The following is a 21,692-nucleotide window of genomic DNA, read 5'->3' on the forward strand; positions in this document are numbered from 1 at the left end:
AGAGGACAAGGAAGATTGGGGGACAACCGTTATTATCTGCATCACACTAGTGCTTAGAAATCCCAGACAGGATCAGATGTCCACTGTGCTAGATGACAGCATCTGGCATACATTCACACAGGATAGGAAAAGCTGTAGCCTGAAAAAGGAAGCTGAAACAGACAAAAGGGGAAACAGGCACAAAGACATGAAATATCATGCCCAAGAGCATACAGACAGTTGCTGTTCAAGGAATAGAAAATGTCTGTCCTGTCAACTTGCTTCTGGCAAAGCTGCTTTAAATTGCACAGAGGCTGTTAGGTGAAAAAGACGGTATGTGTGTTTACACCTTGGAAGGGCACTGAGGAGATAATACACCATTTATTTGTATTTTATTTATATTCTATACCTGAAGCAAAGTGGAAATGCAAGCTGAATCTTTTTTCTATAATTCTTTTCCCTCCACCATTTCAAAAATAGCACATATAGAATACATTGGAACTTTTCATTTCAAAGACCATCACATCAGACTATAAATGCTAAAGGAGATGCCCTTCACCCTGCTGCTACAATGCAGCCACTTTCTCAGCTTGAGTATGTCCATTATCCCTACAGCATACAGACAGCAAACGGGAGCTGGAAGAGGGAAGGGGACGGACAATACTGTATGCAGGTGGCATTAGGGTGTCAGACTCATTTCATCCCCTGAAGGGTTTAGTTTCAGGTATTGTGAAAACCTTCATGTGACAGATTCAGAAAGTCTTTAAATCAGCGTTGTCCCTTCAAATTACCAGTTGCGAACTTGTCTACAGTTTCCCCTGGACTTGGCCGCTAGCTACAGAAAGGACTTTTAAAATGATAAGTGGATATCCAGCTGCCATGTCTGCTTCACTCAGTCTCATGGGTCTGACCGTTTTCTATGTGGTATAGAAGCAAAACTAACTACAAAGATTCTTTCTGGACGACTTCCTGAATGGCGCACAAAAGTTACAGAAATAAGCTGGTTCCCATAACGTTTCCTGCCTTTGCATTATGCATTTTGGCTTCACTGGCACACAAGAGGTACATTATGGAAAGTGATGTTTGATGAAGGTGGTTTTCTGCATACACATCCCTGCTCTGAGCTGCAATTCTAGGGGATTGTTTGCCATTTGTGTCAGTCTTGTTTGGCTGAGCTTCCCTTGTAAGCTGCCCGTCCGTTAAAAGGAATGTGAGGATGTCCACGCGGAGTCGGCTAGTCTGGCTAGAGTGGTTTCCCCTTGTGTTTCCATGCTGCCAGACACCATTCCCTGCAGAGGGATTTGGACGGATTGTGCAGTGGAAAAGGGGACATTACCCCTTAAAAATACACTTGAAGGGCTGCTGTTCACCTCGCTTCCTGGGTTGGCAACATTGACAGCACTGTTGCTCACTGTCCACAGGCAAGGGTAGTGGCTGGAAAAAAAGCAGTACACATTGAATGACTTATTTCAAAGCATTTTCCCCTGCACAAGACTTAGCACACTAAAGTCAGGTGCATTATCTGCTAAAAGGCAGCTATCTGAATCGAGTTACTGAACTAGATCAGCCTTGCAGATCTTAAGTGAAAAACCACCAGCAACCATCAGACCCAGTGACCTTGGAAAGACGCATGGAGACAAATGTACAAATACATGTGAGGATTCAAGATTTAAAGATCTTTTTTGTGCATGCATACGTATTTTAAAGAATTGCATCTGCTTTTCCTGGCACCTAAATTAGAGAAGAAATGTGTGCGTTTATTTTAGGAAAAGAAGGGTAAATACTTTGATAATTGACTCTCTAGGTCTAAAATCCAGCATTCCTAGAACTGTTTACTACCCTATTAGCAATATTTTAATCGTAAAACATGAATTAGATTGTTACATCCCTGCATGGGAATAGGATCCTCATTTCATGCAGGAGAATACTGAGGAATAGATAGAGAAAAATAATTTGGCTTTAAAATGGTCACAGATTGTAGATACTAGAGTTCTCTGTGGCTGTTCCAAGATCCTGGTTTTCAGCAGTGCTGGGGAAATACGAAGCTCCCATTGATTTCAGAGCGGGAGATAATTAGCTTGTTGGAAAGATCTATCCAGGAATCTTGTGTTGGGCATTCAGAATGTTTCAAATCCTGGCTACCAATAAAAGCTTGGAACAAAGTGCGAATCACCAGGGCAGTCCTACAAGTCTCGCTGCTCCTAATTCCAGCAGTTTTCCCATAACCTTACCTGGGTCCAGGGCTGGCAGCTCCCTTTGTGTGTGGCACTGAGAGCAAATTAGCATGTGGAGGAGATGGCAAAGTCCAGCTGTCATGTCCTGAGAATACCTGAAGATTATTGCTGGAGCTCTCCAGCAAATTAACTTGGAGGTGGGGGTGGGGGGAGGAAAAAAAAGGCAACAAATCTTCAGTGTCTATCACAGGGGCATTGTCTTAAGGCAACAGAACATGGGTAGGCCTGAGAAAGCAATCTGATCACAAGCTTCCTAACCATAGGTAAAAGGACAAAATTCACATGTTTATCAAGAGCAAGGTGGCATTTTAATCCCAGGTGTGATATATGAGAAGGTACAGCATAATAGATATAGGATATGCGTTTTTGCAAGTCTGACTAACAGTCTTTTCATTAATGACAATTGCCGTGTCACTGGCAATGCTTTGGTACAGATTTCCTTATAACTTGAGCTTAAATATTTCCGTTAAACAGGATACCTTGCTAGATTGTAGTTAGTAAGCTCATTTTTTTATCCTTACTCTTGTTTCTGGCTGATTTTCTCGGATCAAAGTAGAATCAAATTCTGGAACTTGTCACCCAGATCTAGAGAGTGAAAGGGACTCAAAAGACATTCTGGCAGTACCAAAATGCCCTCATCTCAAGTCACCTCCTACCATGTTCCTAAGGGCTGCTTCAACTTGAGAGCACAACTGCTTCATGGCGTGACATTGAAAGAAGGCTTGCAATGCTCTTTTTGTATAATTAGGAGCTGTACTTTTAGCAAGATCATTCAATCTCATTTATAATTAACAGTTACAGTGCACCCAGCTCTTTGTACTTATTGTTTTGCTGCCTTAAACATACTCTGTTTGTCAGGGTTGAGTGCAGGTTGTTACCTGGACTTGTCATGCTATTTCCTAGCCTCAGCTCTTGCTCGTTTTAGTTGCTTGTGCTAACCTAAAGCAAGGGTCAGGCAGGTAGAGAGTGTCTGGTCCCTGGAAGCAAAGCAGCATTACAGTGGTACCTGTAGGTGAATGATTTCTCTGCATGTAGGAAGGTGGGTACGGAGCAGCCCGATGCCCTCGCCGTGCTGAGTATCGCTCACAGCTGTGGGGAGTGTGTGGAGCTGGCAGAGGCAAAGGTCCAGTGTACTGATAATTAGAGCTTCCTGACGCACACATTGTATCTGGGTTGGAAATCAACCAGCCACCTACTTTGAGGGAACCGAGGGAAAAAAAGCTATTATTGCACTAAAACACTGCAATACAATAAAATAACCAGCCTTCCTGCAGAATCAGCTGTGCCTCAGAAACACCAAGCAGATTCCAAGATACTGGTTTATAGAACAGCTGAACAATCAAAAAAAACCCCCAAAACAACATACCAACCCCCCAAAAACCTAAAGCCACCAACCCTAAAAACTGGACCTGAAAACAACTAACAGAAAGTTACATCAGAGTTACAAATGATGTAAAAAAACATCAAAGAACAAATAAAAGAAAAAATTTCTATCATTGCAACAAACACAACCTCTGCTCACCCCATTATTTTTTTCACATGTTCAGTAATGACAAATAATTTTATAGGGACAAAATTATTCACAGATACAAATAAAAAAAAGGGGGGGGGGGGGGCGGGCAGGAGAAAGCCCTGAAAATGTTATATATCATCTTGATTTTAGATTCCTTTTAATATTGAAAACCTGGATCATAAAGAAAGTGATCCCTCTGCAGAGTCTTGTATTATTTCCTACTGTGAGGTTTCTTCAATCTTCTTTTGCTTTTTTAAAGGGTCCCCTTCTATGAACACAGCTCAGGACTCAGTGAATGACTCTTATGATCCATTTAAGCTAGTCCCAGGTTCCCAACACCTGTCATATCATACAAAATGTCCAGCTGACATGAATAAAAACCTTACAGTGAGAATATGTTACGTGTTGACCTTCAGAGACTGTTTCTGGAGCATCCTTGGGATGGTTTCTGAAAAGTAAAATACCTAGTGGTAGAACTTCCAATTAAGAAATTGCAAAAGAAAGTCAGAAATAGAACTATTCACTAAAAAAAGTGGAAAAATTAGTTAGAAAGGAGGGAAATCCATCTTCTTTAACCACTTGCTAGGCAGCAGTAGACTTTTCTTCAGTTTTCCATAAGGGAAGCAGGAGCTATGTTTCATGGCATACCCAAAAATGTTCCTAAATTTCTGCCAAATTTAGGGGCTGAACCTGGAATTCTAAATCTACCTGTGGGCACTGTGCCTGCTTGCATGAACAGCCTCAGTCTGGACTTTCCCCCAGACCAAGGTAGGGCTTTGCCTCCAGTTCAGCCAGTAAAACTTTGGAAGATAAACCACAATTCATTTCCAATGGAAGCATCTCTAACACCTTATACAGTTAGCACCTACAGGTTACTTTTAATACCACATGGATTTAATAATAGCAGCATAGTTACAGTTACAGTGCAATTTCACGTTAGCTATGCTTTTTGACATCTGCAGTTAATTTTTATTCTTCCTGAGCTATCAAATCATGGGATTCATTGCAGTGCAAGTACAATGTAGTGAACATATGTGGTGTATAACATTGCTGGGGAAGTTCACAGAATCTCATTTCAGGCTTCCTGTGTAAACAGTGCTAAGTCCTAGGATCCCCAAGAGGATAGTCACCTACTTCAGACCCTATTGTAATAGTTATATAGAAAGTTTCCCTGCTAATATCAGTGGAGCGACTCTGGATTTAAGACAGCAGAAACAAGATTAAGTTATATAATCAATCTTTCACATTGTGTTGCCACAGTTTTAACAGTATCAGCAGCAAAATGCTACTGGAGCAAAAAAGATGAACTTACCTCTCTTTCGCATCCAGGAAGGCTTTGGCAAAGGGATTATACTTGATTTTGAGAGCTGTTATCTTGAGTTTACAGAAAACAAGGCATGTTAGTGAAGGCAATTTGGAATAGAAACTTGACAAAACATCTTCCAGAGTAATCCAAGTGGAACTGCCTTTGTTAGCCTAACAAAATATATCCCCACACATGATGTACTCCAGGGCTGGTTAGGGGAGTTTTGGTCGTTGCAGAGTGCTGTGTACTGATCAGTGCCACAGGCAGAACACCAGTCAGGGCAACCTGATGGCATGGTCCGGTCTGGCAAATCCTGTGGGATGGTGGACCCTTTCAAGAGAGTTTAAACACTGAGTTCCTACCAAGTATGAATCAAACCTGCAGCAACACTAGCTAAGGGATGTGGCACATGAGTTAACAACTGTCACAATCCAAAGCATCCCTCAATTACAGTTTCGGGGTTGGGGAGAAATTTTCCCATGGAATGTTGTGCTCTTCTACAGTTGTATGTATTGTAAGGAGAGGGGAGAAATAGAGTTATCATTTTAACTATCAGTCATTGTCGGAGAGAGATCCTGGACTTGACTCTAGTTTTCTTCCAGTGAGGGATTGGGATGCCAGGACAGATGGACCAGTCTGGAATAGCCATGGCAGGATATTAAGCTAAACCTGGCTTAGTACTGCAGCCAGACACTAGATTAGAGAATGTTCTACTGCAGAGAGAAAACAGAGTATTAGATTGGATGGAACATTACACTCCATGGGACTGGTGGGGAAACAAGAAAAGGATCAGTCTGTCCATGGTGATCTTGTATTTAATAAGCTTTTAATATATCTCATCAATGGCAATCGAGAGCACAGTGTGGCATCCGCCTACCTCTTCGTTTTGATACGCAGTCACAGCTATGAACTGCGTCTCAGGGAACGAGCAGTTCATCACCATCCGGTGGGGGCCTCCTACGCGAACTATGTGTACCTGGGGCTCATATTTATGCAGGGAGTTCAACATTATCTGCAGAAAACAAAACAGAGACAGACCCCAGTGCCACTCTGGTATCCCACAGCTGCTCTTTCACGCTGGCTCTGTAATAGACCAGATGTCACTGCTAAACCTCCTCAGTCAGTGATTACTGAGAGCAGAAGGGCAGGTGCCTTCCTCACTTCTGATGAACTACAAAGCTGAACAGAATGAGACTTCACTGGACTTGAATGTAAAGCTTTTGATACAAGAGCATTAGTGAGTATTTGTGTTAGCAGCTATGTCCTTCAAATTGTCGGGCTTCCACTGCAGTAGAGGCTGTTGAAACAGTTAAGGGGCAATCCCTGTCCTGTGTCTGCTATCTGAAAGACTTGGAATCACCATCACAGAAATCAGGGCTAGGAGGGAGCTGAGGCAGTGACCCACTCATCTTTCTAGATGAGACAAACTGTATCTAAACAATCCTTGGTAGATGTCTCTAATCTGGCATTAAAAGCTGTGATTGGCATTGATTCCACAATACACCTTCCTCAGGAAGTCTATTGCATTGCTTAATTGTCTCTACTGCAAGAAAGATACTTAAAAAACTCAACCTGTACTTTAGAAAGTACTGTGTGCATACATACATACACATATATATATATATGTAAGAAAGAATGCATCCATTAGCATAAAGCACTGCTAGTCAGCTATTATTTTCTCATAACACCACAGAGGGGCAAATGGAAGCAGACTGGGGACATGGTTTGCCTTAACACTGTTGTCATCAAGATTTCAAAACAAGGGGAACCGCAATCATTTGTTATTTAGTGAGTTTTATTTAGTGACTTTTGTTTGGGATCTGTTTCTCATATGGCTTTTCCTCTCAAGCTTTCTACTTTTTTCTTCTCCACCATATATACATATTGTGTTTCCTTGTTTTTTGCCCAGGGTCTCTGTGACTCTCCAAGTTTGTTTCCTGTAGCTTTTTTGCACCTATGCGTACTTTTCTGAGGCCTTTGACTTTTCTGAGGCCCTGGATGCAGGACAAGAATTTGCAAATGCAGATCCTGTTCTGTGCTTCACAATAAATCTTGTGTGCTGATTCCATGTGTGACTTAGGAAAAGTCAGGTCATCTTTCTGTTCTCCAGTCTGTAAAAACTGAGATAATTTTCTACCTAATTAGGGTACTAGGCTTATGGAGGTACCTCACAAACCTAATGGAAATAACAGATAGAGAACATATAATATTTACATGAAAGGAATTGATTCCGGGCTGACAAGTATCATCCAATGTAGGAGTTTTGTACAGAACAAACAAGCAAACAAAAGGTCTTGTGTAACATTTTACCTTTAGATGCATCATCAAAAATAAAATATGAAACAAAACTAATTTTCCTGTTTGCATTTTTAAGGGGTTCAAAGAGAAAGTCACTTATTTCTGGTACATGTGGTTTCTTTCCAAAGGCCAAAGCTGATTCAATAGAATATTGATAATTATCATGATGCAGAAGCAGACATAGTAATTATTTCATTTAGGAACAGCCTTTTATTCTGCTATCTGACTCCTGCCAACATTCCACTTACACCAAACAACATGGGGGAACACAACAAAAACCTAATACCCGTGACCATTTTTTCCCCCTTCTCTGAAGTCCTATGTAAAAATCCCCAGCACACAAGACCAACTCTGAAAAGCCCCCTGATGATTAAGTAAACCACAGCACTCTGTCTCTCTTAACATCAAGAAGTCCATTAAAATCTGAAAGCGCCAATTAAGACCTGTTTATTCCTGTTTACATTTGGCCTACAGAGAATAATTGGCATCTGTGGGTGAAGAGGCCTGTAAGGGCCTCTATAATTACACAAATGCACCCTTGATATTTCTTGATTGGTAGGTGCTTGCAATTGAAGCCAAGAGGTGTATGGGGAAACATCAGGCCATACCTGCCCATTCCCATTGAGCTTGTTGGTAAGTTTGACTTTGCTGAAGGAAATGGCAGCTTTCATCCAGTGGGCCCCAAAGTTGGGAGAGTCTGGATGGATGTACACGCAGCTGTGGTTCGGTGGCTCTGGTTTGCCAGCCGGCACCCATTCCCCATTGACATACTTCCAGCGGTGGCCATCAGTTGGGGCGAAGTCCAACAGGAAGGAATACATGGCATTTGGGTCCAAGCCTGACACGCTGATCTTCAAAACGGGAAACATCCGCCTGGCCAGGAAACAAAAAAGGGGGACACCACTGGAAAATGCTTTTAAAACTCAGTATGTTTGTGACCAGATGCTCGCAGATTAGGTCAATGTAAAAAAACATCCTCCTTCCCTCTATCTAGATGAGTAAGTCTCTTAAAGGTCAGTCTTTCATTTTATATTTATTTTATTTCAATCATTTGGAAAAAAAGTGTTGTCTCTAAAGTAGGGCACTAAGGTCTTGGTCATGCAGAGTTGTGAACGTAATGAGTGTATAGCGTCAGCAGAGTCCCTGGGATCTGGACATAATAAATACATCCTTAGGTGTGGGACAAGAAGGCATGAACAGGATTGAATAGCTCAAAATGCTGAGAAGGTGGAGCTGAAGCACAGATTTACTGCATTAACTGCAGAATCCTATTATAAAATGCACTTCTTTGGTGCTTAGGTTCCCCCAGCACACGCTCCCATACTCTGTCCTACTCTGTCTGACTCTGGGTGTGTGCTCTGAAATCATCCTGTAATCTCCAGCAATCAGGACATAATCCCAGTCAGGTACTCATCAGACTCCAGTTAGATTTATTGACCACACTACTCAATACAAAAGGTTTTTCTCCCTTCCTCTGGAGGGATAGTCATATTCTATAATTTTGTGAGCAAAATCAGTTACCTCCCTCTGTCATTTCTTGTGGTTCTTGTGTTAATCCCCATCTCCTACTTGAGTAATGGATTCCAGGTAGTGTTATTCTAAATAATAAATTTGCTACATTTTCCTTGTCTAAAAATACTTCTTTATCAGGGTTGTGTCAGGTTAGTCCGGCATGACTTAAATTTAATAAAATGCCCTTTTATCTCATTTTCCATTGTCTTCCACATATTTACTCTTTCCTCAAAATATCCTGAATTCTTATTACACAAATATATTAAAAAGTCCATAGTTAGCTGAAATGTGTTTTCTCCCTTTCTTAAGTGCAAGTATTCATGTACTGTCCCACTACCACTACATAACTCTCCAGTTTGAGAAGTCTGGTTAAAATCCTTGCCATGAGACCTTGCACTTGGCAGTTCTTCCTCCAGTAATTTGGTTCCATCCTTCCATATTCCCTGACCTCATCATCTTGATCAAGTTCTGCTCTTAGTTCCACCTTACATGCAGTGTTTTCTTTTACTAAGCTCTAAACATCTGCCATCCAGCCTTCCTACCATCTTGTGCATTTAAAACTGAAATCCTACCTTTGTTTAGTTTTGGGAAAACACTCCTTTTGTGCTTAAAGGTCCGATGCCACCTTTTATCAATCCCCATTTTCTAATTATTTTTTTTTTTTGTAAAGCACATTTGCAGCACCTCACAGCTAGACTTTCTGCAATTTTTTGCCTGTCCCTGTACTTGAGATCCATAGCACAGCTTTGAATTGGCATCTCAGTGCCTGAAAGTCTGCAGCGACAGAGTTAGTAGGGCTCCAACAGCTTCAGGAACTGGGAAAAAAATTGTCAGCAGAACAGAGGCATCTCCCAACAAAGGTATCCTATTCATTAAGTTTCTTAGCTTGTCAAGGAATGCACGTCATTACTGTGGAGGATTATTATAGCTGTTATGTATCACCTCCTACATTCTTGTATGAATGAGAAGCCTCCCTGCCCCAGACACCTCATATTGACCTCTCCTGGCAACTGCCATTTTGCTGTGCCACATTTTTATGCACAGGTCGACAAATCTTCTAGCTCCTTTCCTCTATGGGTACAGAGAGACTGGTGATAACAAGCAAGCACAGCAATTGCCTGAGGTCCATGGCTAAGGTAAGGTAGCTCGCCAGGCTTAGTTAGGTAGCAGTGCAAGACATCCAAAATACACAAGAAGGGAACTGAAACTCCAGGCTCTCTCACGGGACATCAAAAGTCTCTGCCCTTGCAGCCATATACCCAACTGCAGATTGCTAACAACCTCCTGTGACATCCTACTCACCACCTACCTTTCTGGACACCTTTATATAGTTCTCGCTGTATACACTCAATGCCTAGTGCTGACCAGAAAAGACACGATTTGAGAAATTTGAGATTTTTCATCTAATATAAATACTTGGTGATGTAGGGCCAGTGCAACATTATTCTGACTAAATAGAAGCTTAGCCCAAGATTTATATGCTGCATTTAATGTGTCTTTCTGACCAGGATGTACCAGCTACCAAACTGGGATGTGATAAAAAGTGTGGATGCATTCCTCCCCTTCTACTGTCAGTCTTTGAGGTAACACATTTTAATATTTAGTTGAAAGGGAAAATTAATCCGTGTGAAAATCTAATTTCACTAGATTTCTCAGAACTATTTGTGTTACATACAGATTGTTAATTCCTCTGCCCAGAATGCAGGCTTCTCTGCCTCTCTGCGCGAGGCTTGAGTTTATCTCTGTAAGATCTATAGACAAACACCAGCATGTAATAGAGTCATCATCAATTCTGACTTCCCGTATCGCAGAGATTATAACACTTCCCTGTGTTAACCTGCTTCACACACAGTTAATCGCTGCTTCACTTGGACCAGCATGTCTTGACTGTACAGATTCTAATGACAGAAAACTTACCACCTCACCTGTTCTGCTGATTAAGCAGCTTTACCGATAAAATCACATTTGTCTGTCTTTTAGAATGGTAAATTATGATTTCTCCGAATTTGTTTCAGTCAGAATGTTTGTTTCAATGATCAGGTTGGTACACGCATGTCTTCCATTACTGCAATAGCTGAGCACTTCAGCCTCTTCAATTTATTTAGAGCAGATCTGCTACAATTACTCCAGTGGGAGTGGGAAGAAACAGTGGGAAGATGTTTGATATCAAACTTGAATGCATAGTAACCAGTAAAGTTGCTTTAGCATTTAAGCCTGGAAAGCACTTCTCTCCCCCAACTCACATTTGCCTGCATTGATCCACTGTGGATTCTCCCCATATGTGGAGGGGAACAGTGGCCCATTCCTGCCTCCAGGCAATAATGTGGATTGCAAAGTCTAAAGATACTGCATAGCTAATATGGTGTAAACATTAAAAGAGAAAACCTGCTCAGTCAGAAAACAGGGTGTTTAATATTGAAGTGCCAAGTGAATACAATAAATCTGTGTAAAATATGAGACTGATTCCCACCATATCAGCTGCACCCATTCAGATGTATTTTGTGATATAGTATGTGGTTTAATTTCACTAATGTCTATCCTGTTCAGAGTACATCTGTCTTCCCTGTGTACCTAGGCATATTGCTGTGGCAGGTGATTATTATAATGAAGTATGATACAGAAATGGAGATATACCTATGTTTTAACACTGAAGTTGGTTCATCTAATTATGGTATTTTGGGACCCTCGGTACCGATTAGAGATGACTCAATCACAGCAGATAGAATTGTGCACACTAGCATTTGACACTTGAGGATCACTAATCAATCAGCCTTTAATTCTCTGCGATGCTCCTGTATCAGGTTTCAGTTTAATTTCTGATTTTTGCTAACAACGTGTCCGCGCAAACTGTCTCAGTTTTCACACACAGAAGTTCAGACTGGCTCTTCTTGTTAATCGTAGAACACAGTTTTCAAAAGTGTTCGTATACCCTTCAGCAAGAATGACTGCGTTAGTTCTACTGATTTAAGCAGGAGCAGAATTAGATCAATATTTTTTCTGTTGAGAATCCCTCTGGAGACAATCACTGAAGAATCTTGAACCTGAAAAAGCCCTAGCACTCATAGGAAACTGTCTCAAGTTTGCCTCCTCTTGAACAGCATGGAGTTGTTCAGAGAGCTTTGCTGCAGGCCACTGTGTGCATTTCCTTTTTTTTTTTGGTGCGCTGGTGTGTTTGTTATGGAAATACAAAGAAATACAAGAGATCCTTTTTCATAGTCCCTGATGCTCCAGTAACTTTGTTAAAAATGATTTATGCAGGTAAAAGTGTGACATACTTCCTATAATTTTTTATTTTGAGATTGCTGTGTGATTTTGTTCATAAAGAATCTATTCCTGCCCCCACTGACATTACCAGATCTGTTGCTGGCTTTAGGAAAAATAGGATCGAGCTGATAAGGACAGTAAAAGTTCAAATAAAGAAGAATAAGGCAGCTTACACAATGAAATGAAAACTAACCAGGCATATTCAAATAAGAAAAGATTCCCTTATCATCATTATAAAAAGATTTTATCTATGCACTCACCTAGACATTTTAGAGAGAACTAGTATCACCACACAGTCCACAGTCGTGATTTACATTAGCTGAGAGGAAAGAAACTGAAAAAACCTTGTTGGTAAGGTGTGATTCTTTGTACCAATTTAATTAATTTGAGGCAAATGTATATTACCTCATTTTCGTCACTGATACTGCCAAGGAGTCAGTCTAAGCTACTGTACACTAAGTGAAGGTCCACTCACAAGTTCGCTGTAGCCTAACAGCAGTTTTTAAAGCAATTTAAATGAAGCAAAAAAACCTTCTCAGTGTAAAGAGAACCTCAGCAGGTGATTTCTATCCCTATAAGTTATTAGGAGGAATCAGAATGGCAATAGGTAGTGTTACACCGAGGACTGATATTTTGGAAAAGTAGCTGTTCTCTCAACAGAATAACCTTGCTGAGCCAACAGGCGAGATTTTTTCGTTTTAACTGCTTTCACCTGTGTCCCTTGTCAAGCTATGGTCAACAGTTATATTGTCCACAAATTCTGCTAAACCAAAGTCTGCAAAATTAATACAAGTCACACCACATGAGCAAATCTTTCTTTCCATCTCTTAATTCCTCTCTCCTGTGCAGATCTGCTAAGAGGTCGTGGATCTGCTGAGAGGTCTTGTGGAAGAAACGTGTGCATGCTGGGGGGTGATGGCAGAGGGCTGGCGAGGGTGCATTAAATAAAAACCTTAGTACAACTGTACCAGTGAACCTTATTCTGGTAGCTGCCTGTCTGTTATGGTCTAGACTCTGCTGTCAGCCCAGTTCAGAGCAGAACCCCTGTGGAGAGCTTCCTTCAAGCCAGTGTCTGATTCAGACTTAGTATCTTCTCACCAGGTTTTGCACTCTTTTCCGGAGCCTTTCTGTGTTCCCCAGATAGTATGATATGATGTGACCCATTTACATCACAGTGTTTTGTCTTTCTAAAACTGTGTGTTAACCAATATTCCATGCTTGTTTCTAAGGTCACCAGCAACAGCTATGGAGCAATAGGGACCATGCAATCCAGGCTGCACATACATGCCATGTAGGGCACAGTTTTATTGTACCCCATTCTAGTACAGACTGCTTGTACAAGCTGTTAATATCCAAGGCCAGAGAGACAGGAACTGCAGCTGCAGATAACAACACTGATCTGCTTCTGTACAGTAATTTGAGGTCTACAGGACTTGCAATAAAGGCTGGTGTTTATTAGTACAAGAAGTTATTAAAAAGATTTTGAGAAGTAGCATCTATTCCCTTGCAAAAGTTCCCTTTTTGTGCAACCTTAAGACAGTTAATATATTTCTCAGGCATCTTTCACAGGCAGAATAAAGGGTGGCAGGAATGGTTTAGCAGTGACCAAAAAGGAGCAGGGACACCCATACATATGCTGGGTTTAGAGGACTGTGAAGCTGCAGGGATAAAACTGTTCAGTGCTCATTGCAGTTCTTTCGAGTCTGCACACACAGTTTATTATTATACACCTAACCCCCCTGGCTGTCATCTACACTTAGCCCACAGAGCTGAGCAGATCACTCACCTGCCGTTCTTGGTCACGATCATCTCATTAGTGACTTCCCTGAATCTCTGCCAGAGCGTCGCATCCTCTAAGACAACCTGGAGCTGTTTCTCAGTGGGGTCGCCTTTGTCTCTCCCAGCTCGGAGTTCGCTCTCCACTACGCTAAGTAGCCTGGAGACGGTGCAGTCGCTGGTTTTTTTGCAGCCCAGGTCTGCCATGATGACTTTACTGCCAGAAACTTCAGGTAGCTGTTAAAAGAAAAAAATAATGAGCTAAATCAAAAAGCAAGTCAATTCATTGGGCACCATCTGACAAATGTGCTCTCCTCACTCTTTTGCCACTGACTGGCTCTTTCCTCTGGAAGTCCCAATGGGCAGTGACACCAGCATGTGGAGGTTTACGCACACACTCCACACAAAAAGAGGACTATCTCCTAATTACCTGTCAGACAGTCAGGTGGGTGGCAGGCTGATGACTCAATTGGCTGCCTTGAAAGAAGAGTCCTCCATCCAAATTAGCATGCTTTTATCTTTTTTCAACCTGAAGTGGGTCTAATTGTTCTGCTTGAGAACCAGGTTTCCATTAATGAAAATTGTTTCATTTCCAGACTGAAACAATGCATGGAAATTGCATTCACACTGATGCGGACTCTAACTGAAGGAGCTGGTAACAGTCAAGATAGTTACACAGAGGAGGTAGCCTTAAAATATTTTCACCAGGCATGTTGAATAAACACATTAATTTCATTCCTCTGTGTTCCTAAATCAAAATATAATAGTACGAGACCCTTCTGCACTGACGTTTCAATGCACAAGGAGAAGGTAGCATCCCTACACTCCACCGTTGATGCTGACTGTGTCCATCCCTTGGTCCCACTGTCATTCCCAAAACCCCTGCTGCATCTTACAAGCGGCTGAACTCCCCTCTGGCTGCATTTCCAGGGACAGACCCCACGCTCCTGGGGCTCAGTGTGAACCCAACCGCCCGAGGCCTGGTGTTGCTGACCTGCTCAAGGTCCATGTCGTAGAAAAGCTCTCTCAGCATCTCTAAAACAGGTGTTCCCTCTTGCCTCAGGCTGTAACCTTCTTTGACAAGCCTAATCCAACCGCACATACCCTCCAAAAAGAAACCACCATTTTGCTGAGAAGTCAAACAATTTTGGTACCCAGCCAAGAATATGAGAGACCTGGGTTCAGTTCCATGCTAAAGGGTTAAGTGGAGGCCACTTGACTACCAGTGACCCATAAACACCGGACTTTGGCACATAACAAGGCATTTGAGTGCCTAATTTCTCCTGATGCATCTAGTTTCAATAGTGTCTCTGAAATTTCTGGTCTGTTGCACGTGACATAGTCAGGGACTTGATTATGAAAACATACTCTCGGGAGTTGTTTTCAGAGAAATATATTTTCTGACTGTTTATTGAGAACTTTGCATTTGTTCAGTTCAATACCCCCTGCTGAATTCCTGTGGTTCCAGTTCTTTCTAAAAGATAAAATGACTTGGTGGATCGTGCAAATTTTGTGAAACAGGATTTGAATTAAATCCATCATTTGACAAGGCTCAACAGATCTTGCAGTTAAAAAAACCTTGGAGATATCACCTACCTAAGCAGCAGGGGCCAGAGCTTGTTGATCTTGTGTTGTACACCTTATTTGGCAACTAGTCCTACTAATCCCTCAAGCCCTACCTGGAGTGAGGATACTGGCTGCAAGTCCTCAAAACTGCACAGCTGCAGGTGTGCAGCAATGTGATGTTCTGCAGAACAGGAGACCTTAGGAGACAGCCCTCAATTCCCAGCAATTTTAGCATGATTGGAAGGTGCAAGCCAAATAGGTTTGAGCTGTTTTTACATCTGGATAATCTCAGTCATGCTGCTTTCAAACGTAAAACTAACACATCGTCCCTCTCTTCAGCCTTTCCATGCCTTTTTTTAAATTGCCAACTCGTAACAAAGTTACCTAGATTACTCTGTCAGTCAACTCACCTTTGGAGTTACACTAGAATGTACAGTGTCAAATAGCAGCTTCTAGTTAATATCCAGCCCATCTTCACTATTGAACAACTGAAGAATGTACTTTAAAATCTATAGGATATTTAGGTACTTGAAAGTGTGCCATGACGCATTCGGAAAAATAATTGCATCTCGGGTAATACGTTTGTGTAACACAGAATATCTTTGTTTGGGTTCTCCTTTCCAAATGCTCAAAGTGGAGAGAGAGAAACTACCACTGTAATTTTCCCTTGCACGTGATCAAATGGCAGAGCAAATGCAGTTTAGTTTCATTTTATTATAAATACAGATAAACACAGAAATCAGAGCTGGTAGAAGTACTATGTATTTCAATTCAATAACTTCAGTTTTTCAGACAGCTCTAAAACAAATAAATCGTGTTATTTTGAGATTTTTTTTTTTATTTAGTCGAAGCCTTATTTCCACACATGTTTTTTTAGAATTAGTTGCTCAGAAATCAGGAGATTCAAAGTTGAGGCAAGTAAAGAGATAATACTACTCATAAAAGTAGTAATTTTTCAGTAGTTACACACAGTTCTTTCTGTAGACAAATAAAAAGCAAAGTAGTCTGGTTTTCCAAAGTACTTGACTGCCCATTTCTCCCACAGGGCTTTAAGTGGAGTGATACCAGATCACAGCCTCTGAAAAATCACATCCCATCCGCCTTCCTCAAGATGCTTAGAGCTTAAAGGAAATCAAAAGCATGCAAAAAAGCAACAACAGTTTGTTGGTGGAAGGGTTTCAAGTTATGGCAGTGAAACACTGTCTCACCAGCAGGCAGTGTGGATCACTGGAGGTAAAAAACATACTCAGCAAAGATGGATTGGAAATGGAGGCAGCCACAAAGCAAAAGGGAGGTCCTTCCCTGAGTGCACTGCTTGCCCAAAGCACTCCTGGGACAGAGCTGTGGAGAAGGAAGGATATATGGAAGTGACGGATAATGGGCCCATTCCAGTAAAGGACAAGGAAGCAAGTTTTTCATCAATAAGGCTGGATTTTTTTACAGCTGGCATCCCTAAGGGAGAAGCACAAAGGCGTTTGCTTTGCAGTATCATACTAAAATTTTCATCCTGCACAATAATAAAATGCACTCTTAGACACTAAAAGTAAGTTACACCTGGGTGCTTACAGTTATCACTCACTCAATCTGCATGATGCTTGGAAGTCTTGTGTCCCAGAGGAAAAAAACCTCCACAAATCTTGTCTCTTAAAGTAGCTGACTTTCGTACAGTTTGAATTCTAATTTTATAAGAATGTTACCATAGCTGCAACCATGCCTGCAACCACAACTTTTTTCAAAATGAGAGTAGTTACCTGTGGCTGGCTAGTGGGAATAGCCCAATCGCTATTTTCAGTGTGGGGAAGGGTGTTTCAGCTGTAAGAGTTCAGACTAAGAGCAATTTGTGATGTATGTAGCAACATATCCAGAAGGCATGGCTCACCAGTGACATATCTTTCCAACTGAGAAGAATTAGCCAAAAAAATAAAAAGTTTGCATGTGTGCAAACAAATGATCAGCTGAGTGTGTTTTGGCCTGATATTTTACTTTAAAATACACATCCAGACCCATATGTCAGGCTTCCTGACATCCTACATTGTCTCTGCTTCACACAGCTGCCATGGGAGGGGGCTGCAGAAGAGAAACTGAACAAATTCATAGTCAAAGTTATCTGCTTATTGTTGGCATTTCATATTAAGGGCGGAAAACTTTACTTTGAATATTTAGCGTGGTTTAGGAGAAGTAAGAGACATCCTCTAATCTTATGTCCCTCTGCTCACCTAAATAACAACTTCGAATACTTCCCAAACTTCCCTTCTCTCTCCCGCTTTCTTACAAGATTAATTTTTCCAAGTCTACAGATGCTGAAACTGAGGCACCAAGAGATTAATGTCACTGCACGTAGGTATTGCCAGGGCACCAAGAAGCACCCATTCTCACATGTCAGGTGGGTTACTTCTTGGGCTGCAAGTTAGGTCTCCCTGACCCTGACATCTGAAGAAAAGGTAGCTGCACTTCCAGAGTGACACAGCAGCAAGGTGACTGGCAGTCATTGCCGCTGCAAGTGGGACAGAGCAGAGCCAAAGGACGGACGACTGAAACCCCTTTTGCACTTGTCTCCATTTAATTAAACAAGCAAATCAATAGGGGCATCGGAGGGAGCAGAAGATGCTCATACAAAACCTGCAACGTTGCAAACTTTCCCTGAAACTCAGCTGGGAGAGCTGGGCACTTCCAAGCAGGGATCAGACACCTTGTGTCTCATAGCCGGTCAGAACTAAGCTCTACTAGTTAAAAATGCGAGTACAACACTTGTAATCATGCCCAGGATTTTCTAATAAGAATTTAGTGACTTGTATTTTTAAATGAAGCAATGAGAACTGGGGAGAGCAGCAAAAGAACAATCCTGCAACACTTACTGGAGTTTATTCACCAAGTTACAGCAGGAAAAAGCAAGGTGTTATTTTTAACTTTCTAATTAAACTTGTCATAAAACCCTCCTGGCCACCAGCTGGTGAGGTACAGCAGAAAGAAAAAGAAAAAAAAACCCTCACAAACAGAAAAAGAAAGAAGGTAATTAAAGAGGCCTCCCTTGCCTTGACATTAGATAGCTGTTTTTTGGCCTTTAGGTGCATGCTTCCAAATAAAAGGCAGCCCTTTGTGACCAGATGAAATCACAGAGAACAAGACTCACTCTTTCCATCTCCAAAGCTCCCACCGAAGCATTCAAACAACAAACCCCCCTCTGAACATTTAGTCCCAACACCACAGGGAAATGTAACCTCCATCACCATGACACTCCCAGGAAATCAACACCTATCAACTACCACAGAATAATTAAGAGAGGATAAAAAGACAGCTGCTTTCCTTCTGGTTTTTAATCATGGATCCAGCCCCTTAAGAGATTGCTAGGCTAGAAGAGACAGAGAAGATTAGCCTTTTCATTAATGTTGGGGGTGAGGGGACAGTTTCAATAATTTCCACCAGGTATGTTTTTAGCAGTGAGGCAGGCAGCTTGTTCAAGTAGTATCTCCCTGCCTGGTGTTATAACTGAGGTTATAAATGAGATTAATTCTGAAGCCCAGAAAGCATGGGTAGCTTTCCAGAACAACTTTCTTCTTTTTTAAAAAAAGAAGGTAGAAAAAAAAAAATAATATCCTTATGTAGCACAGTGGGTTGACCCTGGCTGGATGCCATGTGCCCACCAAAGCCACTCTGTCACTCTCCTCCTCAGGTGGGTAGGGATATAATGAAAGGCTCGTGGGTCAAGGTAAGGACAGGAGAGATGCCACTCACCAATTACTGCCACAGGCAAAACAGACTTGACTTGGGGAAAATGAATTTAATTTATTACCAATCAAATCAGAGCAGGGTAATGAGAAATAAAACCAAATTTAGAAACAGACACACCTTCCCTCTAACCCTCCTTTCCTCCCAGGCTAAACTTTACTCCCAATTTCCCCACCTCCTCCCTGCCAGTGGCACAGGGGGACAGGGAACGGGGCCTGTGGTCAGTTCATCGCACGTTGTCTCTGCTGCTCCTTCCTCCTCGGCGGGAGAGCTCCTCACGCTCTGCCCCTGCTCCAGCGTGGGGTCCATCCCTCCCACAGGAGACAGTCCACAAACTTTTCCAGCGTGAGTCTTTCCCATGCTGCAGTATGAAGTGTTCCGGCATGTGTGCCTTCTACAGGGTGCAGTCCTTCAGGAACAGACTGCTCCAGAGTGGGTCCCCTGCCAGAAACTCTGCCCCATCGTGGGCTCCTCTTTCCACAGATCCACAGACCCTGCCAGGAGCCTGCTCCAGCATGGGCTTCCCATGGGTCACAGACTCCTTTGGGCATCCCCCTGCTCCAGCATGGGGTCCCCCATGGGCTGCAGGTGGGAATCTGCTCCACCATGGGCTCCATAGGTTGCAGGGGCACAACCTGCCTCACCATGGGCTTCTCCACAGGCTGCTGGGAAATCTGCTCCAGCACCTGGAGCTCCTCCTGCCTCCTTCTGCACTGGCCTGGGTCTCTGCAGAGCTGTTCCTCTCGCATATTCTCACTCTTTCTCATGCTGCAGTTGCTGTTGTGCAGCTTTCCCCCTCCCCACCCTTCTTAAATACGCTATTCCCGGAGGTGCTACCACCATCGCTGATGGGCTCAGCCTTGGCAGTGGCAAGATCATCTTGCAGCCAGCTGGCATTGGCTCTGTTGGACATGGGGGAAGCTTCTAGCAGCTTCCCACAGAAGCCACCTCTGTAGCGCGCTCACTACCAAAACTTTGCCATGCAAACCCAATACATGTAGTCAGGCTGGCAATAAACGTAAGTTAGTTTTAAACAGTAATTTTACTTTTCCCTAATTTGTTTTTCCTACTTGAAGATCTGCAGTGCTGTCCCCAGACATGGATTAGCACCTAGAGCAAGAAACTATTACTGTCCCTATTTTTAAGACCAGAAAATAATAAAAATAAAGAACTTAAAGGTTTCTAAACAAACTCTTGATTTCTATTTACAATATCTCAGAATAAAAGGAATATGTTCAGTGTTTATATTAGGGAAATCAAACATGAACTTTTGACTTGGATGTGTAAGTTAAAGCTTTTTGTTAACTATGACAGTTAACAAGTTTTAAGTGTAATTCAGTTGAAGCTTTTGATTCTCTCAAGAAGGATGAGTTAAATAGCTCATCAAATTACACACAACTAGAAAACACAGGAGTACATGCCCATGATAAAATAATTTGTTTCCACTCCACATATTTGGAAGTGACAGCCCTTCAGAGCTGCAATGAAATCATGTTGGCCAGCCAATACTTTCAATGTACCATTTTTACACTGCACCAGTGTTACTCCACACTTGCTTCTACAGAGATTTTTAAAGCACATTTGCTCAGGAATAACCTCTCTTAGAGATGCCACAAGGGAACCCAAGAAAAACTTAAAAGGGTTTCAAATAGGCTAACTTAAAATATCAATCCCGAAGATTGGCAGCTTACACATACCATTCCATCTCAAATTCATCAGAAGCTTTCTTCAGAAAAGTGAGAAAACAGAGGATTTTGTTCCCTTTAGGCATCTCCAGCTTTTCATGGCCAGGCAGTTACAAGCCTGTACCCCCACCGATAACGCAACCAAGACTGAGCTCAGTTGGAAAGGTACAAGTAAGGGAAGGAAATAAATATCAACCCCCAAATTTGAACTTTGTGCCTCCTCTTGCAAATACCCCCTCTTGCAAATCAGACCTTGTAGGAGAAGAGAAAGGGGCAGACATTAGGCGTACAGCAGCCTTCCAAGAGTCTCGTCACTGAATTTGCATGTGGTGAGGATGACTCTGCCCCAGTATCTATAAATGGGATTCGAGGACCAGATGCTGTAATGCAACTGATAAACCCCTTCCAGAGGATTTCTAAGGAGCAAAGTCACCCACAGAATACACTTTCCCTAGAAGGCATCTGATCATTCATACTTTAGAGATTTCAGATGAAGACTTTTTTTTTTTTTTTTTTTAATCATTCAGGTATTAAGACCTCAGCATAAGAATGATGTGGCAAAATTCAACAGCTTTGTTGTTTTGCAGGAGGTTGAACTAGGCCAAGTAAAACAGCTCTTTCTAAGCTATTAAGTATGGAAAGGGTTTATTGCCCTTTAGGACTCAGATTCACAGCTGTCTTGATATGAAATAGATAGATCAACCTCTCCTGACAGTCCTTGGAAACTAACCTTTTCAAAAAGACAAAATACAACCCCCTAGGTTTCTATATTACAGGAAGACAGGTTGCTGCTTCTATTTCAAATAAAACTTTGGAGTTTTCTGTAAGACAGA

The 21,692-nt window shown here is 42.0% G+C and overlaps 1 protein-coding gene across 2 annotated transcripts; it reads right to left on the minus strand.

Annotated features, from left to right (window-relative positions):
- Window positions 1–354: 354 nt before the first annotated feature.
- On the minus strand, window positions 355–14,150 carry TBX19 (T-box transcription factor 19). Of its 2 annotated transcripts, none has more exons than XM_055712664.1 (8): window positions 13,893–14,150; window positions 7,939–8,203; window positions 5,910–6,044; window positions 5,039–5,100; window positions 4,113–4,174; window positions 3,220–3,405; window positions 2,211–2,343; window positions 355–1,413 (listed from the first exon to the last, which is right to left on the minus strand). In XM_055712664.1, the coding sequence occupies exons 1-8, from the start codon at window positions 14,087–14,089 to the stop codon at window positions 1,179–1,181; spliced, it is 1,275 nt and encodes a 424-aa protein (XP_055568639.1). In that variant the 5' UTR covers window positions 14,090–14,150; the 3' UTR covers window positions 355–1,178. The 2 variants fall into 2 exon arrangements, with proteins under 2 accessions (XP_055568639.1, XP_027672796.2); XM_027816995.2 differs by having other exon boundaries at window positions 3,220–3,408.
- Between the last annotated feature and the right edge of the window lie 7,542 nt (window positions 14,151–21,692).

The sequence above is a fragment of the Falco cherrug genome, chromosome 5 (assembly GCF_023634085.1).
Source record: "Falco cherrug isolate bFalChe1 chromosome 5, bFalChe1.pri, whole genome shotgun sequence".
Taxonomy (NCBI): domain Eukaryota; kingdom Metazoa; phylum Chordata; class Aves; order Falconiformes; family Falconidae; genus Falco; species Falco cherrug.